Source organism: Scylla paramamosain, chromosome 30, assembly GCF_035594125.1.
Source record: "Scylla paramamosain isolate STU-SP2022 chromosome 30, ASM3559412v1, whole genome shotgun sequence".
NCBI classification, from domain to species: domain Eukaryota; kingdom Metazoa; phylum Arthropoda; class Malacostraca; order Decapoda; family Portunidae; genus Scylla; species Scylla paramamosain.
Genome location: NC_087180.1, coordinates 2,356,866 through 2,380,429, shown reverse-complemented (window position 1 = coordinate 2,380,429; position 23,564 = coordinate 2,356,866). Strand labels below are relative to the sequence as shown.

The 23,564-nt window shown below is 40.0% G+C and overlaps 1 protein-coding gene across 1 annotated transcript; it reads left to right on the top strand.

The window, feature by feature from the left end:
* Positions 1-3,007: 3,007 nt before the first annotated feature.
* Positions 3,008-17,726, top strand: LOC135116158 (uncharacterized). Its single transcript, XM_064033410.1, has 3 exons — positions 3,008-3,107; positions 8,158-8,977; positions 17,002-17,726. The coding sequence occupies exons 1-3, from the start codon at positions 3,095-3,097 to the stop codon at positions 17,456-17,458; spliced, it is 1,290 nt and encodes a 429-aa protein (XP_063889480.1). The 5' UTR covers positions 3,008-3,094; the 3' UTR covers positions 17,459-17,726.
* Positions 17,727-23,564: the final 5,838 nt, after the last annotated feature.

Here is a 23,564-nt window from a genome sequence, read left to right as displayed (position 1 = left end):
GGTAGTGCAAACTTGGTATTGTTCAATGCCTCAAAAACTCAATTCCTCCATCTATCAACTCGACACAACCTTCCAGACAACTATCCCCTCTTCTTCAATGACACTCAACTGTCTCCCTCTTCTACACTGAACATCCTCGGCCTATCCTTTACTTATAATCTGAACTGGAAACTTCACATCTCATCTCTAGCTAAAACAGCTTCTATGAAGTTAGGTGTTCTGAGACGTCTCTGCCAGTTTTTCTCACCCCCCCCAGCTGCTAACTCTGTACAAGTGCCTCATCCGTCCATGTATGGAGTACGCTTCACATGTCTGGGGGGGTTCCACTCATACTGCTCTTCTAGACAGGGTGGAATCAAAAGCTTTTCGTCTCATCAACTCCTCTCCTCTAACTGACTGTCTTCAGCCTCTCTCTCACCGCCGCAATGTTGCATATCTAGCTGTCTTCTACCGCTTTTTTCATGCTAACTGCTCTTCTGATCTTGCTAACTGCATGCCTCCCCTCCTTCCGCGGCCTCGCTGCACAAGACTTTCTTCTTTTTCTCATCCCTATTCTGTCCACCTCTCTAACGCAAGAGTTAACCAGTATTCTCAATCATTCATCCCTTTCTCTGGTAAACTCTGGAACTCCCTGCCTGCTTCTGTATTTCCACCTTCCTATGACTTGAATTCCTTCAAGAGGGAGATTTCGAGACACTTATCCACCAATTTTTGACCACTGCCTTGACCCTTTTAAGCGACTGGCATTTCAGTGGGCATTTTTTTTATTGATTTTTGTTGCCCTTGGCCAGTGTCCTTCTTACATAAAAAAAAAAAAAGACAAGGTTTAGTTTGAAGCGTTTACAAGAGAACGAAATGTTATATTATGTTAATCATGTCATTCTTTAGCTTTTTCTTGGTTTTGAAAACTTCCTCACTTTGAGCAAAGGCGGTACAATTTCGGAACCGTCCTCTCTCTCTCTCTCTCTCTCTCTCTCTCTCTCTCTCTCTCTCTCTCTCTCTCTCTCTCTCTCTCTCTCTCTCTCTCTCTCTCTCTCCTAGCCATTTGCAGCATCAAGATCAAAATTAATCCACTCATATTTTTCAAATGATTTCCTTATTTTTTTCAATGGTTATGACACTTCTTTTTTCCATCACTTGCACTAGCGATTTTCACTTGCTTAGGAGGGATTTTCAGGGTAGAATTATCACAAAATAAACCAGTAAAAGTGAAATAAGTAAGGCACAACACGAGGTACGTCCAGCTGTGGTGCCACTGGTAGCGCGGACACGAGTCTTGTTATCGGGCACATGTCGATGCAAAATCTGCGCGTCAAGGAAAGGGCGTAAGTCGGCTTGGGCGTATACCAGGACGGGCGTAACCCGAAGTGCCACTGTATTTGATTTCTTCCCTCATCCCCCTATATGAATACCCTCATGATTTATATTCTACTCAATTTCTGTGAAAATTAATGATATATTAGTATACATATATACTGACATTTAACGTAAACACCTTGTGGAGGAATGAGATTAAGATAGCACAGGAAGTTTTCTGTTGGGACAGTTTAAGATGCAAGTTTTATACAATGAATAATGTGTGTCATTCTTACAGAATGTTCCACAAATGAACACCAGGTCTCCCAATCTCTAAAGTCATGCGGATTCTTTTAATGAGGAAGAATTAAATCATGAAGACATCTTGCTCATATGAGCTTAATGTGGGCAAATGTGGGAGATGGCGGCTGGCATGAACACTGTTGTCTTTGGTTCTTGGGCATTAAGTTGTCTCACACTAACCAGACATTGAGAACCAGTTAGTTGTTGCTAGTGTAACCATGGCATAAATCTTGTTATCGGGCCTAATTTTGGTCATAATTGCCCTAATACGTTTTTCAGCAGTTTTTTTTTTTTTTTTGTCTTAGAACATGGAATGCTCAATAATTGTATTCGTGCTTCCCTTACATAATAAGGAAATGCATTGCCAGTAACATTGCACATCTTTGATGAACCCAATAAGGTGAAAAGTTTTATATTATTATTATTGTTGTTTTTTTTTTATCATGGTAAAAATAATGATTTATTATAAATGTGCAATTTACAGCAGCTTTTGGGCATGTGCTCTGCCATTTCAACCTTCCATTACTGTGCAGAAAACCTTTTATATGGCATTACTGTAAAGAATACCTTTTATATGGAGGTGTTAATTGTTGTTTTAGTAACAGTGTATGTGATGTGTTCCATCTCACTAATAGTATCTCTAAAATGTAACGATCAGATTCTTTGGGTTCCATTTATTTCCTCTTGTTGTTGTTGTTGCTATTTCCTCTTGTTGTTGTTGTTGTCATTATTATTATTATTATTATCTATAATAATATATGCTATTATTATTATTATTCCTACTAGTTCCCCACCACCTGAAGAACCCCACCTTTTTTTTTTTTAATAAATATAACTATATTTAAAAAATATTTTACTTTATATTTCATAATAAGACCATGTTTATTATCTTTTATACTTGTAATATCTGCATTAAAAATGTCAATACAGTAATAATAAAGTAACTCTGCATTAAAAATATCAATACAGTAATAATAAAGTAACTCTACATTAAAAATATTAAGAGTCATAATAAAGTAACAATATCATTATTATTATTATTATTATTATTATTATTTATTATTATTATTACTATTAATATTATTATTATTATTATTATTATTATTATTACTATTATTATTATTATTATTATTATTATTATCAATTATTATTATTAATTATTACTGTATTAATATTATTCATGCAGATGCTACATGTATAAGTTATTAAGCATAGCTTATAATTCATAATAAAGTGAAAAAAAATAGTTATATATATTTACTTTGTAAAATTCATAAAGAGGAAAAAAAAGGGGGGTGGAGTTCAGGTGGTGGGGAATTATCTGAGATACTCCTGAAAACTTTTTCTTCGAATGTATTTGTCGTCGACAGGTGGCAGCACCGCACCGCACCACTGCATCCTTCCTATATATTCCTTCACAGAAACGAGAGCAGCCCAGTTGCTAGTCGCAGTACACCGCAGGTTTCTATCCGGATTGCACCAACCAGCACCCAGCATGGCAGACAAGGGTAGGTGACTTGCACGAGACGATCTGGGAGGTGCTGGTGCTTGCTTGCTTGCTTGCTTGCAGCGTGAATAAGAATGTACTGAAAGTTTGTGTTGGTGTGTTCTTCCGTTTTCGGTCACACGTTTACATGTGCCCACGTATGAGAGAGAGAGAGAGAGAGAGAGAGAGAGAGAGAGAGAGAGAGAGAGAGAGAGAGAGAGAGAGACACTGATACATTTATTGGCCTATTACATACACAGTAACACTGCGTGTAATTTTTACATACAATGTACAATACAGGTTCGACTTGAGCCGAAGCTCTTGTACAGACCTGGAAACAATATAACCATGCCGATGAGGTCAGATGTTAGGCCAAAGTATCATCATTATACAGATACCGAAGTACTGGATATATCAAACATGAAAATTAGAATTGTAAATTTCTCCACAGTTACTGGAGGTAAAGAACTCAGGTGTACATATATTATGCGCGCGCGCACAAAAAAAATATACATATAAATATAGACACCTACATACACACACACAAATACACACACACACACACACACACACACACACACACAATCGTATATACATATACAAATATACATATACGTATCTGATCTTTGGTCCTGTTTATATCTCAACTGATCGCTCTGAATAACTAGCTATGCTGTCTTTTTTGTATTTACATATGTTTGTATTTGTATGTGTGTATATGTGTACGTGTGCATTGTGTGTGTGTACGTGTATGCACACACACACACACACACACACACACACACACACATATATACGAGTACATACATAAATATAAATATATGTACAGCACACGTGCATGTATATTTGTGTATGTATACACATACACAAATATACGTATATGTTCAGTACGTATATGTATATTTGTGTATGTATATAAATAATAATAATAATAAACGGTTTATTCTTTAGGCAGTCAACAAACTGAAAATGTACATTGGGGGTGGGGAAATACTTGACATTAATCCTAAAGGTAAGTCAAATATAGAAGAGACTATTGATTGATGGCTCGCACCATGGTGGGAATCGCACTGAGTCTGTACCGGTCCGTACGTGGCGCCTTTAGGGGCGTTATCTTATTGTGGTGTCTGGTGGCATGGGTAGGGCGAGGCGCGTCAGGCGGCAGCATGTTTCTGAGACGTGGATGATTCAGAAGTGTGTGTGTGTGTGTGTGTGTGTGTGCGTGCGTGCGTGCGCGCATCTGTGTGCGTGCGTGCGTCTGTGTGCGTGCGCACCTGCGTGTGTGCGTGCGCCTGCGTGCGCGCGTGCGTGTGCCTGCGTGCATAGCCTAGTTACTGCGTAGCTAGTTACTCGGAGCGATCAGTAGAGATTTAAAAAGGTCCAAAGATCAGATACGTAATGAAAGGAATTAATATAGATGCAAAGACGAGATTGTTACAAGTATTATGTCAATGGTACGTACATGGACAATGATAATAAATAATAGTAATAAATAATAATTCTAACGATAACAATGCTAATAATAATAGTGAAATCCTCAGTAATTACTGAACAACATTTTAGTTTTTTTTTTTTCTTTTTCTTGTAAATATTGATTGAATTGCTATTTCTGATATTTTCAAGCAACTGGTTACATTACCTTTCACCCCTATATATTAAATATTGCTGAGCATGAGATGTTCTGCGTAGTGGTACTTCAAGACAGTTTTGTCAGTGGGTTTGAGGATTACGAATAAAGTTGAAGTTTATATGTAATGATTTATGCACATATTTGTTTGGAGATCAATAATATCGCCGAGTTTCAGCAAGTTGTAGTCCTTCAACAGAGGGTCAGTGTGAGCATAGTGATGACTGCAAGACATGACTCGTAATAGTTTCTTCTGGGCAATAAGAAGATTCTCAAGTTGAATATTAAAGGATCTCCCCTATATAACTGAACCATATAAAAAGTGTGGATATGCTGATGATAGGTAAATATAATATAAATATCAGTTGTGATGTTTTTTTTTTATTTCTTACCTCGTATAATATACCCGTGAATTTACTGAGTTTAATAATTACTTAATTTACATGTTCTTTAAATTTTAGATTACTGTCAATGATAATCTAGGAATTTGCAGACTTCATCTTACTGGAGTGAAAAAGTCATCAATGTAGACATTTGTGTTTGGTGTTTGCGTCATTAAAGATGATACCATAAAATGAATTTTAGAAATATTTAGTGTTAATTTATTACTTTTAATCCAATAAACAACTTTCGTAAGCTCATAAACTCTGAGATTGTTCAAGTCATAGGAAAAAAAAATAATTGAAAGTTCCAGGGTTCACCAGTGAAATGAATAAAAATAAAATAGTGAATATACTCGTTAATTCTTTCATTAACCAGGTAGGTAGACAGAGTAAGTATGAGACTGGTTAAAATATTTTGTGCAGTGATGCCACAGCATGTGAGGCATGGATTTCGAAAGTTCACATGAGCAATAACCACGAAACAACAATGCAACTCAGAAAGACGTGCACCATTGGGCCGAAGAGGAAGATATATATAACAGTATGCTAACAATTAAAGGAATGGAACTGATGAGAGCTTTTAATTGTATTAATTTTAGCAAGGCTGTGTGAGTTTATCCCGCACATGTAAGGAAGTCGACTAATGCCCTTGTATAGAGTTAGCAGAAAGAGAAGAATTGGCGAAGACGCCTCATGGTGATAGCTTAACGACAACTGCTCTATTCATACTTTTTCCACAGTTGAGATTCAGTATTAGGAGAAGGCAGTAAACACCTGCCGAAACGATAATTACTCCCAGTGAGGTTTGAAGCACTGGACTAGACCAGAGATCCATTATCATTTATCTTATCATTAACCCAGCTGTGACCTCCCTGAAAGTTTTCCTTTGTCTCACAACACAAGAGAACAGTCACAGCCTGCCCTCTAAAGACAACTTTCTTCCTTCACACAAAGCTACATGCACCTAATTACACACATACACACCCTTCACTCAAAATTAATATGGTGACACCTACATCAGCCGCGGAGTCCTCATCTGGTGAGGGGACCACAAATGTTCCCAGGTCGGACTGTTCTTCTGGTATCGACCCTAAATGTCTTAACACCACTCTTACTTTATTAACTTCTGAAACATTCGCGGTCTTAGATCTAATTTTAAATATGTAGACCACCACCTCTTCTCTACTAAACCTCATCTTTTCCTCAATGAAACACAGATGTCTAAGGCAACTGACATTAGCTCCTTTTCCGGTCCCTCCTACTTTCTCTATCCTGATTTTCAGTCCAAAGCTGGATGTTGCGTCTGTGTGCCCATACTCTTGAATCTAACGAATTTTCCACCATCTAGCTATGACTGCAAAGTTACTCTCAAACTAAATTTATCTGTACTGTATACCTCTCATCTAACTCCTCTGACTATAAAGAAATTCTTTGACTACTTAACCTCCAAAATGGAGCACATTCTAACTCTTTTTGCAGAGATCTCCATTCTTGGAGACTTCAATGTTTACCACCAGCTTTGGCTATCCTTTCCCTTCACTGATCATCCTGGTGGACTAACCTTTAACTTTACTATCATGCCTAGAGCAACTGGTGCAACACCCTACTCATATTCTTGACCGTTTTTGAGATACGCCTAACATTCTTGATCTTTTCCTAATCTCTAAACCTCTGGCTTGTGTTGTCACTCTATCTTCTCCTTTGAGGTCCTCCGATCACAACCTCATATCTGTATCTTGTCCTATCCTTTCAATCCCTCCTCAGGATTCCCCAAAGCGGAGGTGCCTCTGGCGTTTTTCTTCTGGATAGACCTGATGAGGTATTATTCTGATTTTCTTTGGAATGATTACTTCTTCCCTGTCAGAAACTCGTCTCTGTGAGCTGAGCGGATAACAGAGGTGATAGTGTCTGGCATGGAGGCGTACATTCCTCACTTTTCTTTTTTTTCTTTTTTTTTTTTTTATTTATGTAGGAGGGACAACAAAAATCCAATAAAAAAAAGCCCATTGACATGCAGGTCCCCGAATAGGGTCCGAAGCGGTAGTCAAAAATTGAAGGGTAAGTGTCTTGGAACCTCCCTCTTGAAGGAGAAGAGAGAGTAACAGCATAAGCAAAATTATAAGAGGTTAGGAAAAGGTCAAGAATGTTGGGCGTATCTCCAAGACGGTCAGGAATACGTGTAGGGTGTTGCACCAATTGTTCCAGGTTATGGAGGATAGCAAAGTTGGAGGCTAGTTCGCCAGGATGGTCATTGAAGGGAGAGGAAAGCCAAAGCAGGTGGTGAACACTGAAGTCTCCAAGAATGAAGATCTCTGCAAAAGGGAAGGGTCAGAATGTGCTCCACTTCGGAAGTTAAGTAGTCAAGGATTTCTTATAGTCAAAGGAGTTAGGTGAGAGGTATACAACACAGATAAATTTAGTTTCAGAGTGACTCTGTAGTCGCAACCAGATGGTGGAAAACTCGAAAGATTCAAGAGTGTGGCCTCGAGAGCAGGTTAAGTCGTTGCGCACATACACGCAACATCCAGCTTTGGATTGAAAATGAGTATAGGGAAAGTAGGGGAGAACAGGAAAGGGGTTAGTGTCATTTGCCTCAGACACCTGTGTTTGGTGATGAAAAGAAGATGAGGTTTAATAGAGAAGAGGTGGTGTCCTACAGATTGAAAATTAGATCGCGAAAATTAGACCGCTAATGTTGCAGAAGTTAATGAAGAAAAAGTTGAGTTGGGTCGATACCAGAAGAGCGGTCTGACCAGGGAGTATTTATGAAAGACGACCATTACCTCCTCACACGCAGATATGAAAACGTGAGCCAGAAAGATAAACCCTCACCATAGAATCGCATTTTCCCGCAAAACGTATAACAGGGCTACAACATGGTGAAAATTTCATTTCCCACACGCCCTAATGGATAAGAAAGGTGATGTAAGATTAGCTATTGTAATACTAAAGTGCAATTCCGTTAATTAGAATAGAATCGATTGTCTGGTATTTGATCTTATCATTTGCTTCTTTCAGACCTACTTATGCAATGTCTGAATAAGACCTTCTTTGTTCTACAGAACCCAGGGAGAATGGTGCCACTCCGTCCACAGCGTCAGTGGCGTTATACAATTTGGTGAGAGAAGACCACGTGCGAATGGCGCTCACCGCAGACAAGGGCGCTGCTGCGAACATAATTTCCTGGAAGGTGGTAGATTTCACCAAAAGGGGTGATAATTACCTGTGCTTGGTGACCAGCGTGGAGGTTCAGTACGTGCTGGACGGCCGAAGCTCCGAGGTGGTGTACGTGGTGAAAATCAACTCGGGCAAGATGTTCGGCGGCGAGAGTTTTCTTGATTTAGTCTTTGAAAAAGAATCGAAGTTCTACCTCGAACTTGCGCCACAGATCAATTCTGTTTTAAAGGGAATTGGCCGCAGAGAGATCAACATTCCGAAATGTTTCCATGCTAGTCTGGAGAAAGGAAAGGAAATAATAATCCTGGAAGACCTGCGAACTAAAGGCTACAAGATGACTGACCGTAAGCGTGGGCTGGACAAGGCTCACACCACCCTGGTGGTCCAGGAGCTGGCCAGACTCCACGCCGCCTCCCTCCTGCTGCAGAGCAAGACTCCTGGCGGAGACCTTGGGGAACAGCTCCCCTATATGAAGAAAGGCTTGTCATATTTGATGCGTAATTATAATTCCATGCTGACTTCTACAAGAAACAGTGCAATAGTTGCCCAGAACATTATGAACAAAGTGGGAGGATACGAGAGGGTGACTGCCTGGATAGAAACCATCATCCCTAAGCTAGTGGATATATTTTATGAGCAGATGGAGTGCGGCGAGCCCAAGGTGGTGTGTCACGGGGACTGCTGGAACAACAACCTACTCTTCAGGTGAGTTGCAGCCATTCTGCATCACAGTTACGCTTTGACGGTGTAATCTATTTGCATCACAAAACACTTAAGTGGAAATTTACAACATTTGCACCTCGGCGTTCAGTCACGAGATACAATTTAGAGCCAGCCTGCAGCCTACTCCTGCCTGGTGGACGTCGTAGTCTGTGCTTCATTTTAAACCATAACTCTCCTCTTCCCTACTATATCTCCTCGACTTCTCTATCTTATTGCTTAGGGAGAAGGAGAGTTATAGCCGCTCCTAAGATATCGTCAGGTATCTTATGTGCGATGGATTCAATTTATCACCAACAATTTGGATTGAGGCTTTTTTTCATCTCATTGACAGTAGTTTCACGAATTTCGCCAAAATGCATCTTAAAAGTGTCAGAGCGCGACTTTCATATGAAGGTGTTATCGTATCAGTAATCATCATCACATCAGTGACATTTTAATTAGTAGTAAAACGCCTGGAAGGCAACTGATGAGCAAAGCTGTCAGTAATGCAAGTGGAAGCACCCTGCACATCATGCATTTACCTAATATTCAAATCACTCAAGCTCAAAACTTTGCCAGAACCAAATGATTGTGCTGTATATCGTTGGATAGGAAATTTCATTCTGCGTTCAGTGGTAAGTGTCCACTTTGTTGAGACAAAAAATATTTGGTGAAAATTGCACAAAACTGACGTTCAGTTTATAAAAAAAGTTTTATTATGCATTTTGCGCATGCGCAATAGTGTTGCAAATTTGACGTTTTTTTTTTTTCGATACAACTTGTATTAATGTTATTACCTAAAAAAAAAATAGCTTTATCAGTTCATTAATTGAAAAGTTGGCAGCAATTTCAGGCATGTTTTCCATGTACTCGCTGGTCTAAACCCTCGGAAGGCTAATAGACCTGATGGGGACCCTCTTATAGTTCTCCGAAAATGCGGCTCCGTGCTTGCACCTTGCGTAGTAAACTCTTTCACCTATGTCTACCTTGCTGGATTTGCCTACATTCACTCTGTTCCTAAAAAGGGTAACCGTTCTGATCCTTCAAACTACCGTCTTATTGCTTAATTTCCTGCCTGTGTAAAGTTTAACCTATCCTCAACAGGAAGATTGTTAAACATCTAACACTTCACAACCTTCTTTCTGATCGCCAATATGGGTTCCATCAAGATCGCTCTACTGGCGATCTTCTGGCTCTCCTTACTGCGTCTTGGTCATCCTCTTTTAGAAATTTTGCTAAAACTTCTGCTGTTGCCTTAGAGATATCAAGAGCTTTCGATACAGTCTGGCACAAAGCTTTGATTTCCAAACTACCCTCTTACAGTTTCTACCCTTCTCTCTGTAACTTTATCTCAAGTTTCCTTTCTGACCGTCCTAATTTTGCTGTGGTAGACAGTCATTGTTCTTCTCTAAAATCTATTAACAGTGGTGTTCCTCAGGATTCTGTCCTATTGCCCACTCTCTTCCTATTATTCATCAATGATCTTCTAAACCAAAATTCTTGTCCTATCCACTCCTGCGCTGATGATACCACCTGCACTTTTCCAGGTCTTTTCGTAGACGTCTAACCCTTCACGCAGGGAAGCTACAGAAGACCTGACTTCTGATCTCTCTAAAATTTCTTATTGGGGCAGGGCAAACTTAGTATCGTTCAGTACCTCAAAAACACAAACGAGACAACTGTTCCTCTCTTCTACAGTGAACATGTTTGGTCTGTCCTTTACATATAATACTATGTAACACTATTTTTGTCTGTGACAAGCAAGTGTTATTTTCCAACTCTTTTCATTGCAATCAATAGAAAATGTCCATCATTCCTGTCAAATTTTATTGTTGTGGCTTTTTTTTTTTACTTAAAATGGCTAAATTTCACAATTTTCATAATTTTTAAACAAAAAAATTCAGATGACAAAATTATTTTAAACCTTATGAAACTAATTTTTAGGATTAAAAATTAAGTCTTTTCTTGATTTGTGTGAATACAACAAATTATTTTCACATACGAGTCCCCAAATCTAGTCTCGCATCATGTTTTCATTGAAGGATCCCTGATATCTCCTGATAATGCTCCCATATTCCCCATAAGCTGTAGAGGTGAGCATCTAGGATATGGATCTTCAAGGACATTCTGCAACCCATCTCACCATAGCTTTTTTACTAAAGTTTCAAACAGTACCATATAGTTATCAGCCTTGCTGTTTCGAAGAAAGCCCTGTAATACAGCAATGAAACACTCCCAAGCTTTTTTCTCCTTTTCTGTGAGCTTCTGTAGAAATTCTTACTTGTGGTCCAATGAAGATACCAGCTTTCAACCTTTGCCTCTGAAAGCTTAGGAAAGAGGTCTTGAAGATATCTGAAGGCAGCAGACTCCTTGTCAAGAGCTTTAACAAACTGTTTCATGAGACCCAGTTTGATGCGTAGTGGAGGAAACAAAACCTTTTGAAGATTCACCAATGGCTCATGCTTGATATTGTGTGCTCCTACAGTAATGTCTATCCTTTCTCTGGTAATGTGCTGCTCTGTCTCTACTGTCACAAAGCCAAAGAAAACAGGGATTCTTGGTGAAACCTTGCAGTCCCATCAAGAAAGCCACCAACTTAAAGTCTCCAGTAACTTCCTAGCCATATTTATTGTAGTTCAAAGTGTCTAGGAGAAGCTGCTGTACTTCGTAAGATGCACAGAGTGAGCAAGAGGAAGAGATGGATACTGGTTTCCATTGTGCATAAATACAGCTTTCAAGCTTTTAGAGGAGCTGTCAATGAAGAGCCTCCATTCATCTGCATTGCAAGCAATTCCAATCGTATCAAACAAGACTGATATATCATTGCAGTAGCATAGCCTGTCCTCCTTTGTAAAGAAGCTCCTGTCCTCCTTTGTAAAGAAGCTGGAGATATGTCTGTGACGTTTTCTTTGGTTGGTCACTTGCACACTGTCATCAAGTAAATCCGATTCCTTCAGCTTTAAAATCAAAAGCTAACCATTTGACTTTGTCAAACCAAGATCTATGATGAGGTCATTGAGGTCTCTTTGGTTTGGGTAGTAAGGATTCCTCTGTATCTGTGATGCCACAATCTTCCTCTCTGTTTAGCTCATCTTCTGACTTGCTGCTTTCTTCTTATAGTTAACTTCTTTCTGGAGGATCTGGTACAGGAAGATCAGCACTGCGGTACTGGTGCAATGGAAGATGGAATGTCTGGATAGAAAACAGCAGGTGCATTTTCCCCAGATCGGCGTTTGGAAGGATCCACCATGTATTAAGAGCAGTCAGTTAAGTGATCAGTAAGTTCATGCCATATTCTAGGAACAGCAGATTACATGGCTCTGTTTTCCCCTCTATACCATCCTGTAAAAGAATAACAGTACGAGTTTCTTAAACTTATTTTATTTTTAATCTTAATTCTTAATTGGATTTTACTATTGAAAAACTAACAGCAATTTTACCTTCTAGTGTTCTCTTACAATGCTCACAAGCAAAACGAGGTGGCCAGGTCTTGTCTTGGTCCCCAACTGGCACGGCAAAACATCCTTTGTAAGCTTCACATCTTTTTCCAGATGCTGTCACAGAGAACTTATTTACTCTTGTCTTGATGAATTGAACACATATGTAGCAGAATGCATCTGGAGAATGACTGCAGCCTCTTGATGCCATTTCACCTCTTGTGATAAGTCTTCTCAGGCAGCTAAAGCAGAACTGATTGGTGGCCTGCAAGCCCCTACTTTTATATTGTCAAGCAGTACTCTAGAATATTCTTAGTGTTTCTGGAATGTGTTCCAGAATGTTCTCAATCTTTTTAGAATATTCTTGAATCTTTTTAGAATATTCTTGAACCTACGTTAGAATATTCTGTATCATTCTAGAAAATTTTCTGTATCATTCTAGAAAATTTTCGTAGATCCTAGAAAATTCTTAATACCTCTACATATTTCTGCTGTATTCTAGAAAGCTCTAGAATATTTTGGAAATGTTTACATTGAAAAGAATTTTCATTTCTAAAATGTTCTACAAACTTCTAAAAGTGTCTGGTAGAACATTCTGAAAGATTTCAGATTTCTGAAATGTAGCCAAATTCTTCTTAATGCGAGAAATTTCTTGCTAGATCTGGTCGGTTCAAGAATGATCTTATTAAAATTACAAATCTTTAGAAGACTTTATATTCTTTTTTTCATTCCCTTAACTTATTTCCAATATTTCAGAAGCAATTAGATAAGCAATTGACATTTTAGCAATTAGATAAGCAATTGAGATTTTGCAAAGGTCTTTACCCGACATGAAAACCAACCATACTCGTACATAATGAAATAAGATAAAAATGTAAATTAATTGTTCTAACCTTAAAAGCACAAAGGCAAAACTGTAAGATCAAAATAACTTTTTTCTTTTGTTTATTTAAATGGAAATAACTAGGAAATTATGGTTTCGGGCTAAGGACAAGACAAAAGTAAAATTTTGTTAGTGTAATCTAAATTGGAAACTTCACTTCTCATCTCTAGCTAGAACAGCTCCTATGAATTTAAGGGTTCTGAGACGTCTCCGCCAGTTTTTCTCACCCTTCTCATCTCTACTAAAACAGCTCCTATGAAGTTGGGTGTTCTGAGACGTCTCCGCCAGTTTTTCTCACCCTTCTAGCTGCTAACTCTATACAGGAGCCTTATCCGCCTATGTATGGAGTACCCTTAACATATTTTTTTTGGGGGGGGATTCCACTCATACCGCTCTTCTAGACAGTGGAATCAAAAGCCTTTCGTTTCAACTCCTCTCCTTTAACTGTCTCTTTCTCATCGCCCCAATGTTGCATCGCTTGATATATCACTATTTTCATGCCAACTGCTCTCCTGATCTTACTACCTGCATGTTTCCCCTCCTCCCGCGCCTTCTCTCATCCCTATTCAGTCCAGCTCTCTAATGCAAGAGTTAATTAGTATTCTCAATCAATCATCCCCTTCTTTGGTAAACTCTGGAACTCCCTGCATACTTCTGTATTTCCACTTTCCTATGATTTGAACTCCTTCAAGAGGGAAGTCTCAAGAGACTTACCCTTCAGTTTTTTACTACTGCTTTGGACCCTATTCGGGGACCGGCATCTCAGTAGGCCGTTTTTTTTTTTTTTTGTTTCCCTTGGTCGGTGCCCTTCCTACTTAAAAAAAAAAAAATAAGCGCTCATCGCGCACTTGTCTAGTATTCAAATCACTCTGGCTCAAAACTCTGTGAGATCCTTATGGTTGTGTTATATACCGTTGGATAGAAAATTTCATTGTGTTCAGTGATATGTATCTGCTTTCGTTGAAAAAAAGGAAGTGGGTGAAAATTGCAGAAAATTGACGGTCACTTTACAAAAAAAGTTTTATACTATATTTTGCGCATGCGCAGTAGTTACAAATTTGACTTTTTCGTTATAAAAAACTTATATTTCTCCTATTCTCCAATTTGATCAGTTAATTAGTTGAAAATTGGAATTTTGACTGCGAATGCGCAGAGCTACTTCTTAGTCAACTAAAATTATAACATGACACCTTTTAAAGATTCCATTTAAAATTGGTCGAGTAGTTTTTGAGAAATCCCGCTTTCGATACCCTTCAACTTTGCAGCAAGTTACTCTTTGACTTTTTAATGAAGGATTGTTGGATATGTATGATACGTTTTCCCTTGGACGACAGTAGGAACCTCTCTGGCTATAAGGCGTGAAGCTCACGCCGCATAACCAGTTTCTCTACGCTTAGCCAGAGTAAAGAACGCACCACGCCATCTCTTGTGTTTCTCTGCCCTTGGGCTCGCTCAATCGGTGGCCACAGCCTGCAAGGAACCCTACATGGGGCAATAAAGTCGCCCTAGGCAACTCAACAATGGCATCGCGCAACAGTCCCAGATATGGTATGACACCCACGAGGAGGACGCTGTCTTCCACACGCGGGGACCACGACGCCACACCCACAAAAATTAACCGGGCATCGCAAGGCGTGCCCCAGGCCCTCATGCCAGTCCTTAGCCAGGGTCAGGCTGCACTGTAGGCCCAGCAGGATGCCATACAGTCACTTCAAGCTGACCTGGCGGCACTCAGGATGCCAGGTAACACTGGAGCAGCCACCCAGCGGACCCCGGCCCCGACCGTACCAAGAAAGTGCGAGTTAGAGATGTAATCTGCCGTCTTTAGGTCGTGGAAAATATCTGGAATGTTGGCTACGATTGTGGAAGTTCCCCGCCCAGGATGTCGTTCCCCACATTCGGCTATACTGCTCACTAGCCCTGCAGCGGGCACTAGACTCAAGGTATGCTTTTGATGTGTGGTGTAACATGCCGCAGGACGCTGCTTTAGATACCATCACTAAAATTGTGCTCCGTTCAGTTAATCAGGCAGTGCAGTGGGCAGAATTTTTTGCCGCAGGACGCTGCTTTAGATACCATCACTAAAATTGTGCTCCGTTCAGTTAATCAGGCAGTGCAGTGGGCAGAATTTTTTTTTAAAGTGGTGCAAGTCCCCGACGAGTCAGTGAGTGCTTATTTCGTTAGGTGTGCACAGAAGGCCGCTGATTGTGCATTCGAGTGTCCCCAATGTGAGCTCGGCTTATCACAGTATATGTTAAAAAGGAAATTGATGATTGGCTTGAATGACGAGTCATTGAAAAGGCACGTCTACCAGTCATGTGACACAATAAAAAGTGTTGATGCACTGCGTTTCGTGCTGTACCTACGAAGCAGCGTGTCAAGACGGGTGTTCTTCTAGCGGCCGGCAGTACCGCCGACGAGTACACCACTGTCGCCGCCTCAGTGAGTCACGGCTGCACGAAATCATGCTGGTTCTGTGGAGGCTAGCGTGGAGGTGGTAAAGCTTCTTGTCCGGCTAAATACGCCAAGTGCCTTAATTCCCAAAAAGTCGGCCACTTTCAGAAAATATGTAGGAATACACGCCACCAAAGTGACAAATCGACACCTTCAAGTGGCGTGTCTAGCGCTGTCGTGATAGCTGGGACTCGCATCTCTCAACAACTCACAGTGGTAGTGTCGGTGAGCCTCGACACGGATGGGACTACCACGACCACGACGGGGGACACTGGGGCACAGGTTTGTGTGGCAGGAGCGTTCTTGCTTCCAATCCTACACGTCAACCCCGCGGGACTGCGGCAGCGAACAGACATTCGCGATGTCGCAGACATTCCCTTGGAATGTTTGGGTGGAGGCGACGTCCTATAGAATCACACTGAATGGGCGAAGTACACATCAAGATATAAACTTCATTCGTTCGGCAAAGACACTGTTTCTGTCAGTAGGAACCTCATGCCGCATTGCCAGTTGCTATACGCTTAGCCAGAGTAATGCAACAATTGAAGCACCACGCACATCGAGAACGTGACTAATATTCAAATCACTAGTTCAAAACTTTGCGAGAGGCAAATGATTTTGCTATATACCGTTGGATAAGATATTTCAATTTCCGTTTACTTGTACGTGCCCACTTTTGTCGAGACAAAAAATAAATTTGGTAAAAAATTAAGAAAACTGACGAAATCCTATTTTCGACATCCTTCTACTTTTTAAGTTATCCATTGACCTCACATAATAGAAGAGATGTAAGCCTAATCATATAAAATTGACAGAGCCGTGCTATCATATGCTGCTATTTCCGTTAAAATCTGCCGAAGAGTTCGGGAGATATTAGCGTTTGCATAGCGTAATGGCGGGGCCGGGCCGGACCAGACCGCTCAAAATGAAACCACAACCTCCAAAGAAAACTTCGCTCCGCTCGTAATAAAAGTTAAAGGTTATTGTAGCTTCGAATTCAGGAAAGCTACAATCTGCTGCCGCTGTGCTTGGTGAGAGAGAGAGAGAGAGAGAGAGAGAGAGAGAGAGAGAGAGAGAGAGAGAGAGAGAGAGAGAGAGAGAGAGAATAGGGAGGAGGAACAGGAGCCAGGGAGTGGGAGAGTTATTACTCGATATGAAACCCGCGCTACAACTTTCACAAAGTCAAGAGGGAGGGCAATAGAAGCTGGGTTGAGAATGTGGGTGGTGACATGCATACTTGTTTCCTTCCGCAGGTACAGCGAGGCCGGACATCCCGAAGACGTAATGCTGGTTGACTTGCAGCTCTCGCACCACGCCCCTCCGGCCACTGATCTCAACTACCTCCTGTTTTCCAGCATGACCGGGGACGTCAGGAAACCTAATATAGAACACTTCCTGGGTTCCTATCACAGAACTTTCAGCAACATCATGGAAGGTGGTGGCCAGACAGTGCCATTCACGCCGGCGCAGCTCCTTAAGGATTTCAGGGACAGGAACACCGTCGGCTCAATACTGGCCATGATTTTCGTGCCCTTAGTGCTCTTTGAGACCGAGAAACCTGTGGATTCAACCAAAGACTCCGAGGACCTAAATGAAATCCTGCTGGAGGCGAGAGAGAATTCCATGAAGACATTGGACACGAACCCTCTTATAAAGTCGAGATATTTATCCGTTTTCGACGAACTGTTGGAATTAGGAACTATCCCATGAGAGAGAGAGAGAGAGAGAGAGAGAGAGAGAGAGAGAGAGAGAGAGAGAGAGAGAGAGAGAGAGAGAGATTATATTTATTTGGCCATTAATCAAATTATATTTGATCACTTACAAATGATGGTAATGCAGCTAGGTTCAATAAGCTACATTTATTTGGCCATTAATCAAATTACATTTCTTAAATACTGGAACAATGCGGGCAATTTTCAAGTGGTCAAGAAAGGAACCTTCATCAAAAGATTTGTTTATAATAAAGACCAAGAATGGAGGAATTAAGTAATTACAACCTTTTATTACCATTATACTGATATCATTGTGGCCTGGAGAGCTGCTTTCAATGTCTTTAATTACTGGCGTAACTTCATTTAATGTAGTAGGTTTTCGATAGAAGTCGACTGGTTCAGGCATGTAACTGTTAAAGGGAGCTTGAGAATCTTGAAAATTGCTGGCTAATGCACTACTTATGTTGAAGAATTCGTTAAAATGTTATGCTGTGGCGTAATTACAAGTGACAACACTGCCGTTAAAATGGAGAGCTGAAAGCAATTTAGGTTTAGATTTTCCGAGTAAGTTACTTATTGCCGATTTTTTTTTTTCCGTATCTCCCTCGTTTTCTATTAATTTAGTTTGATAATAGTTTTCCTTAGCTTCCTTTATTATTGACGTTACTCTATTCCTTAAGGACTTGAAGAGTGTTCCGTATGTCAAGGGCCATTTCGCATATATATATACGAGTATATATATATATATATATATATATATATATATATATATATATATATATATATATATATATATATATATATATATATATATATATATATATATATATATATATATATATATAATTTTTTTTATAATTTTTTTTAAAGTTTATTGCGCTGCTTAATAAGCTTTTTTAATGACGTGTTATGTAAGGCTTGTGTAGATGTTTCACTTTTTGTTTTGTCATCATGAAAGGAAAATGTTTACTATAAGCATCGCTAAATTTTGCTGAGTAATTTTCTGCATTAGTATCCCAATTAAAATCTGTTAATGCAAGTCTAAAGGCAATTATATTAGCGGTAGTAAATCCTCTTTTTGTTACTGTCACCAAGTTAGAGTTGTCTCTACTATTAGCTACCACAGAAAAGAGCTTAAGATGGGGAAGTGGTCCCTGATGTAAATTACTCCGCTAATTAAGTAATTATCGATGTTGTTCGTCCATAAGTGTTCTGTGATTGTTGCTGAATTTTTAGTGACTCGTATTGGCTTATTAATAGTACAGAAAAATGAAAAACTGGAATATATTCACCAAATCCTGTGCGCTTTTTCATTATAATTCAAAAGGCTAATACTGAAGCTTCCCTTCATGTAAATAGGTGTTCTGGAGCCGGAAACAACAAATCTGACATTCTGATTAGATACAAAAAAAATTTTCAGCGATACTATTTGGGGTGTATAGTTCATGCCTACGATGAAATGACGTGGGCGGGTCATTTCTAAATACAGAGATTCTTTGTGTGGCAGTTGCAACAATAAATCGTCTAGAGCTCGGACCTTAAAACTATTACTTGTAAAAATAGCAATGTCACCACTGTGTGTATTTTTATTATTAAAATGAGAATTAAATCCCTCATTGGATTAAAGACCAAAAATAGCATGATTGAGACGAGTTTCACAGAAGCATATACCATCATATTTTGCATTACTTACGTTTATACACTGTTCAACACAACTCTCTAGGTGGAGGGGAATACTGGAAATATTGAGAGCATATAAATTTAAAACAATTTGTTCCCTAAACATTGCAAATAGGTTCAAACAAGTTGTGATCACTATTGTTAAACATATTATCATATTGTTTGTAAGGATTGCATGCCATATTGTTAATAATATGGAAGGGAAAATGGTGTGGCACAGTATTATTTAAGAAACAAGTAATCTCAGTATTGTCTAAAATGGCAAAAGGAAAATGTCATCAGACATGACTCGGTAGATGTATGGAAGAGGGCAGTCATTCGGCTTACCGACAGTGAATTATTTGTTCTGTTCCGTTGGGACCCGCCTGCGAACTCTTTTGTCGAGGGCAGCATGCTGTCGTGTCGATGGCGAGTCCCGCGGTCGAGTATCCAAGGTCCTCGATTCCCTGAGAGGGCGATCACCATCCACAGGGGTTGCCTTGGCTGGCACACAGGGGCTATCAGCTGTCTTCACCACTGTAACTCCGTCCCGGACGTCAGCCACGCCGGCGGATCTACCATTGGCTCCTCATGAAGATTCACCAGCTGTCTTCGACTCGGCGGCGACAGCAGCAGCAAAAGTGGTTCCAGCACCTACACCCGTGGAGCACTCGATTGCTCCACTGGGGTCGGTGCTGAATCTCGAACCACTCACCCCCACTGAGCCGGCGATGGCCTTCTCCTTTATGATTAGTGTGGCGAAAGTAATCTACCTTGCCCTCACTTTTAGCTTGCTTGAGCTTCGAGATTTGAGATCTCTTGATCTCTTGAAAGGCTGGGCACAGATCTTCATTGATGTAGATGAGAGTTCCCCGAAGCTTCGCGACGTTTCTCATCACCGCTTCCCGATCACAAAACCAGGTGAAGCGGGCAATGATGGCTCGTTGGCGGTTAGGATGGTGTTAGCCAACTCGATGTGCTCTTTCTAGCTGTATATTTGATAACTGTAGTTTGGCTTGCAATAGTTTTCAAACTTTCTCGGCTGACTGTTCCCATGTTTCGTTTCGGTCTTCTCCCACTCCCCACAAACTGAAGGTTGTTGCGCCTGCTATAATCCTCTTGGTACTTACAGCGGGCTTTCAGATTTTCAATAGACTTTAGACTTGTCTTTCGGGTCTTCCGATAGCTTATTTATAATTATCTTGTCATTTTTATTGTCCTGTTTCATTCGATTCAACTGGTGCTTTAGATCGTCCACTTCGTTCTGGGAGAACTCCAAACTAGTTCGTAGATCCCGCACCGTAGCTTGTAGTTGCTTGCACTGTTCACGAAATTCCTTCATGAGCTTGTTCTTGTGCGGACAACAGAGCTTGAAGACTAGAAGGATCCATGACGGTAGCAATGAGCAAGGAAATTGTAGGGCTGGAGCGACCACGAAACACGTCCATTCGCTATGCAGATTGCGAGGAGAGAGAGAGAGAGAGAGAGAGAGAGAGAGAGAGAGAGAGAGAGAGAGAGAGAGAGAGAGAGAGACCATTCATGCTTGAGCTGCTGTGTTGCTCTGCTTGCTGTAAGCAATTCTCACAATACCTGCCCGACAACAAGATGGACGTGAATGTCTTAAAAACGCTTCTAGTTTCTCAAACCCAAGCATGAATCAAGTAGCAATCAATTCGACACAGCCTTCCAGACAACTATCCCTTCTTCAATCACACTCAACTGTCCCCCTCTTCTACATTGAACATCCTTGGTCTGTCCTATTCTTATAATCTAAACATGACACTTCATATCTCATCTAGCTAATCTCATCATAGCTTCATATCTCATCTAGCTAAAGCAGTTAGTATGAAGTTAAGCGTTCTGAGACATCTCCGCCAGTTTTTCTCACCCCCCCCACCCTCAGATGCTAACTCTGTACAGAGGTCTTATCAGTCCATGTATGAATTATGCTTTACATGTCTTCGGGGGGTTCCACTCATACCGCTCTTTTAGACAGGTTGAAATCAAAAGCTTTTTGTCTCGTCAACTCTTTTCCTCTAACTGACTGTCTTGAGCCTCTCTCTCATCGCCGCAATGTTACATCTCTCTAAAATTTCTGATTGGGGCAGAGCAATCTTGGTATTGTTCAATGCCTCAAAAACTCAATTTCTCTATCTTTCAACTCGACACAACCTTCCAGACAACTATCTCCTCTACTTCAATGGCACTCAACTTCTTCACTCTACAATAAACATCATCGGTCTGTCTTCAGCCTCTTTCTCATCCCCGCAGTGCTGCATCTCTAGCAATCTTCTATCGCTATTTTCATGCTAACTCCTCTTCTGATCTTGCTAACTGCAAGTCTCCCTTCCTTCCACGGCCTCACCCCTATTCTGTCCACCTCTCTAATGCAAGAGCTAACCAGCATTCTTAATCATTCATCCCTTTCTCTGGTAAACTCTGGAACTCCCTGCCTGCTTCTGTATTTCCACCTTCCTATGACGAACTCCTTCAAGAGGGAGGTTTCAAGCCACTTATCCTTATCAATTTTTTTACTACCGCTTCGAATCCTATTCGGGGAACGGAATTTTTTTTCTTTTAATTTTTTATAATTTTGCTGCCCTTGGCCGATGTCCTTCCTACATAAAAAAAAAATAGTAGTAACAACAACAACAACAACAATAATAATAATAATAATAATAATAATAATAATAATAATAATAATAATAATAATAATAAGCATTTTATATTTCTGAAACATGTCTGCCCTCCAACTTGCCAAAAGCTCCATCGTCAATAGAAAATGTCAAACTCTTCTAAATCCACCTCCCTGCGTGACTTCTGGGGCCGTAGCTACGAAGAATACATAGTATAGTACACTTAGCAGACGAAATTTTCAAACCTTACACTTAAGTATTGGCAGAATGCTTAAGTCCTACATTCCTAAACACTTACTTTGCCTAAGTACACTTAGCGGACAAGGAAGTTAAGACTGTGGATAAGGTGTCTCAACTTGCTTTTCAAACACTTAAATGTTCACAATCAAGATGGACGCACCACAACAAGGAGAGAGGAGACGGAGGCTAAGGATTTATAGGTCTAGAAAAGACATTTTAAATGTGTATGAAAACGCTGAACTCGTAAAAAGGCACAGACTGAATCGTGAGGAGATATTGCTTTTGTGTGATATAGTGAAAGATGCCATCGCACCCATGACCAACAGGAGCAAGGCAATAAGTGTGAAAATGAAGGTGGCCACAACACTGCGGTATTTGGCTACTGGGAAAATGCAGCTCTGCAGTGTCGATGACCTTGGCTTATCCAAGCAAGTCATTAGTCATGTGATAGGGCAGACTTTGGATGCCCTTTTTACACCAGCCTTCGTGAGAAAATTTATAAAATTCCCAACCGGCCAAGGGGACATTCAGTGGAAACAAGATGACTTCATGGCAATTGGCGGCTTCCATGGAGTGGTGGCAGCCACACATATTATTATAAGCAAAAAATAAATAAATAAACTAATTAATTAAATTAAATAAAATTAAATAATAATAAGTAAATAAATAAATAAATAAATAAATAAATAAATTACTAAACAACACACATATCAGGGATGTTTAACGTCTAATTAAACTAATTAATAAATTAAATTAAATTAAATTAAATAAATAAGTAAATAAATAAATAAATGAATAAATAAATTACTAAACAACACACGTATCAGGGATGTTTAACGTCTCGATGAATGACAAAAATAAATTTTTACCTGCCTGGCATGTTCCTTTTCCTTGTTGCAAGGCCTTGTTTGCCCTTACAAAGAACGTTCTGCCACTTTTCTTTTTGTTTGCTCCTGCACCCTTCGAACTAGTGGGAAGGCTGAATTGAGGAGAGTGGCTATCTCAACCCATGCCCTTCTCTTGTCCTGCACTGTTAGGTTTGGCCCAAATTTTCCTTTGTGTCTTTTCGTTCCTTAACCAATTCGTGAAGCAAGGCAACTGTCTCTGGAACATTTAAGGGTCCGTTTGTGAATACTGCTGTAAGATGCTTCCATGCTGCCTGCTAAGATAGGTGACGAATGCAAACAAACCGTCAAGGTACAAGCCAGAAAAAGATATCGTTTCAAATTACACATCTCGGTCTATTTCTTATCTCTAAAATTTGTATTTCCTTCCTTTTACATTGTTAATACATTAAATTTAACTTAATGTGTGCTTTCAATATTATTTCTTTCATCTTACAGCTATGTGCTTTTCTCTGCTTCTTTTCATACCGGTATCTAACACTTAAGTTCTCTCAAGAATATTTTGCTGACCGAGCGCTCAGCATTTCTGAAAGTAGTAGTTAGTACCCTGCTCAGTTAAATGACCCCGGACGATACTTACCTGTAAGTGGATCGAAATACTAAGTATTCTTCGTAGGTACGGCCCCTGGCGCCTGACCAAAAACATCTCCCATAACTTTACTTT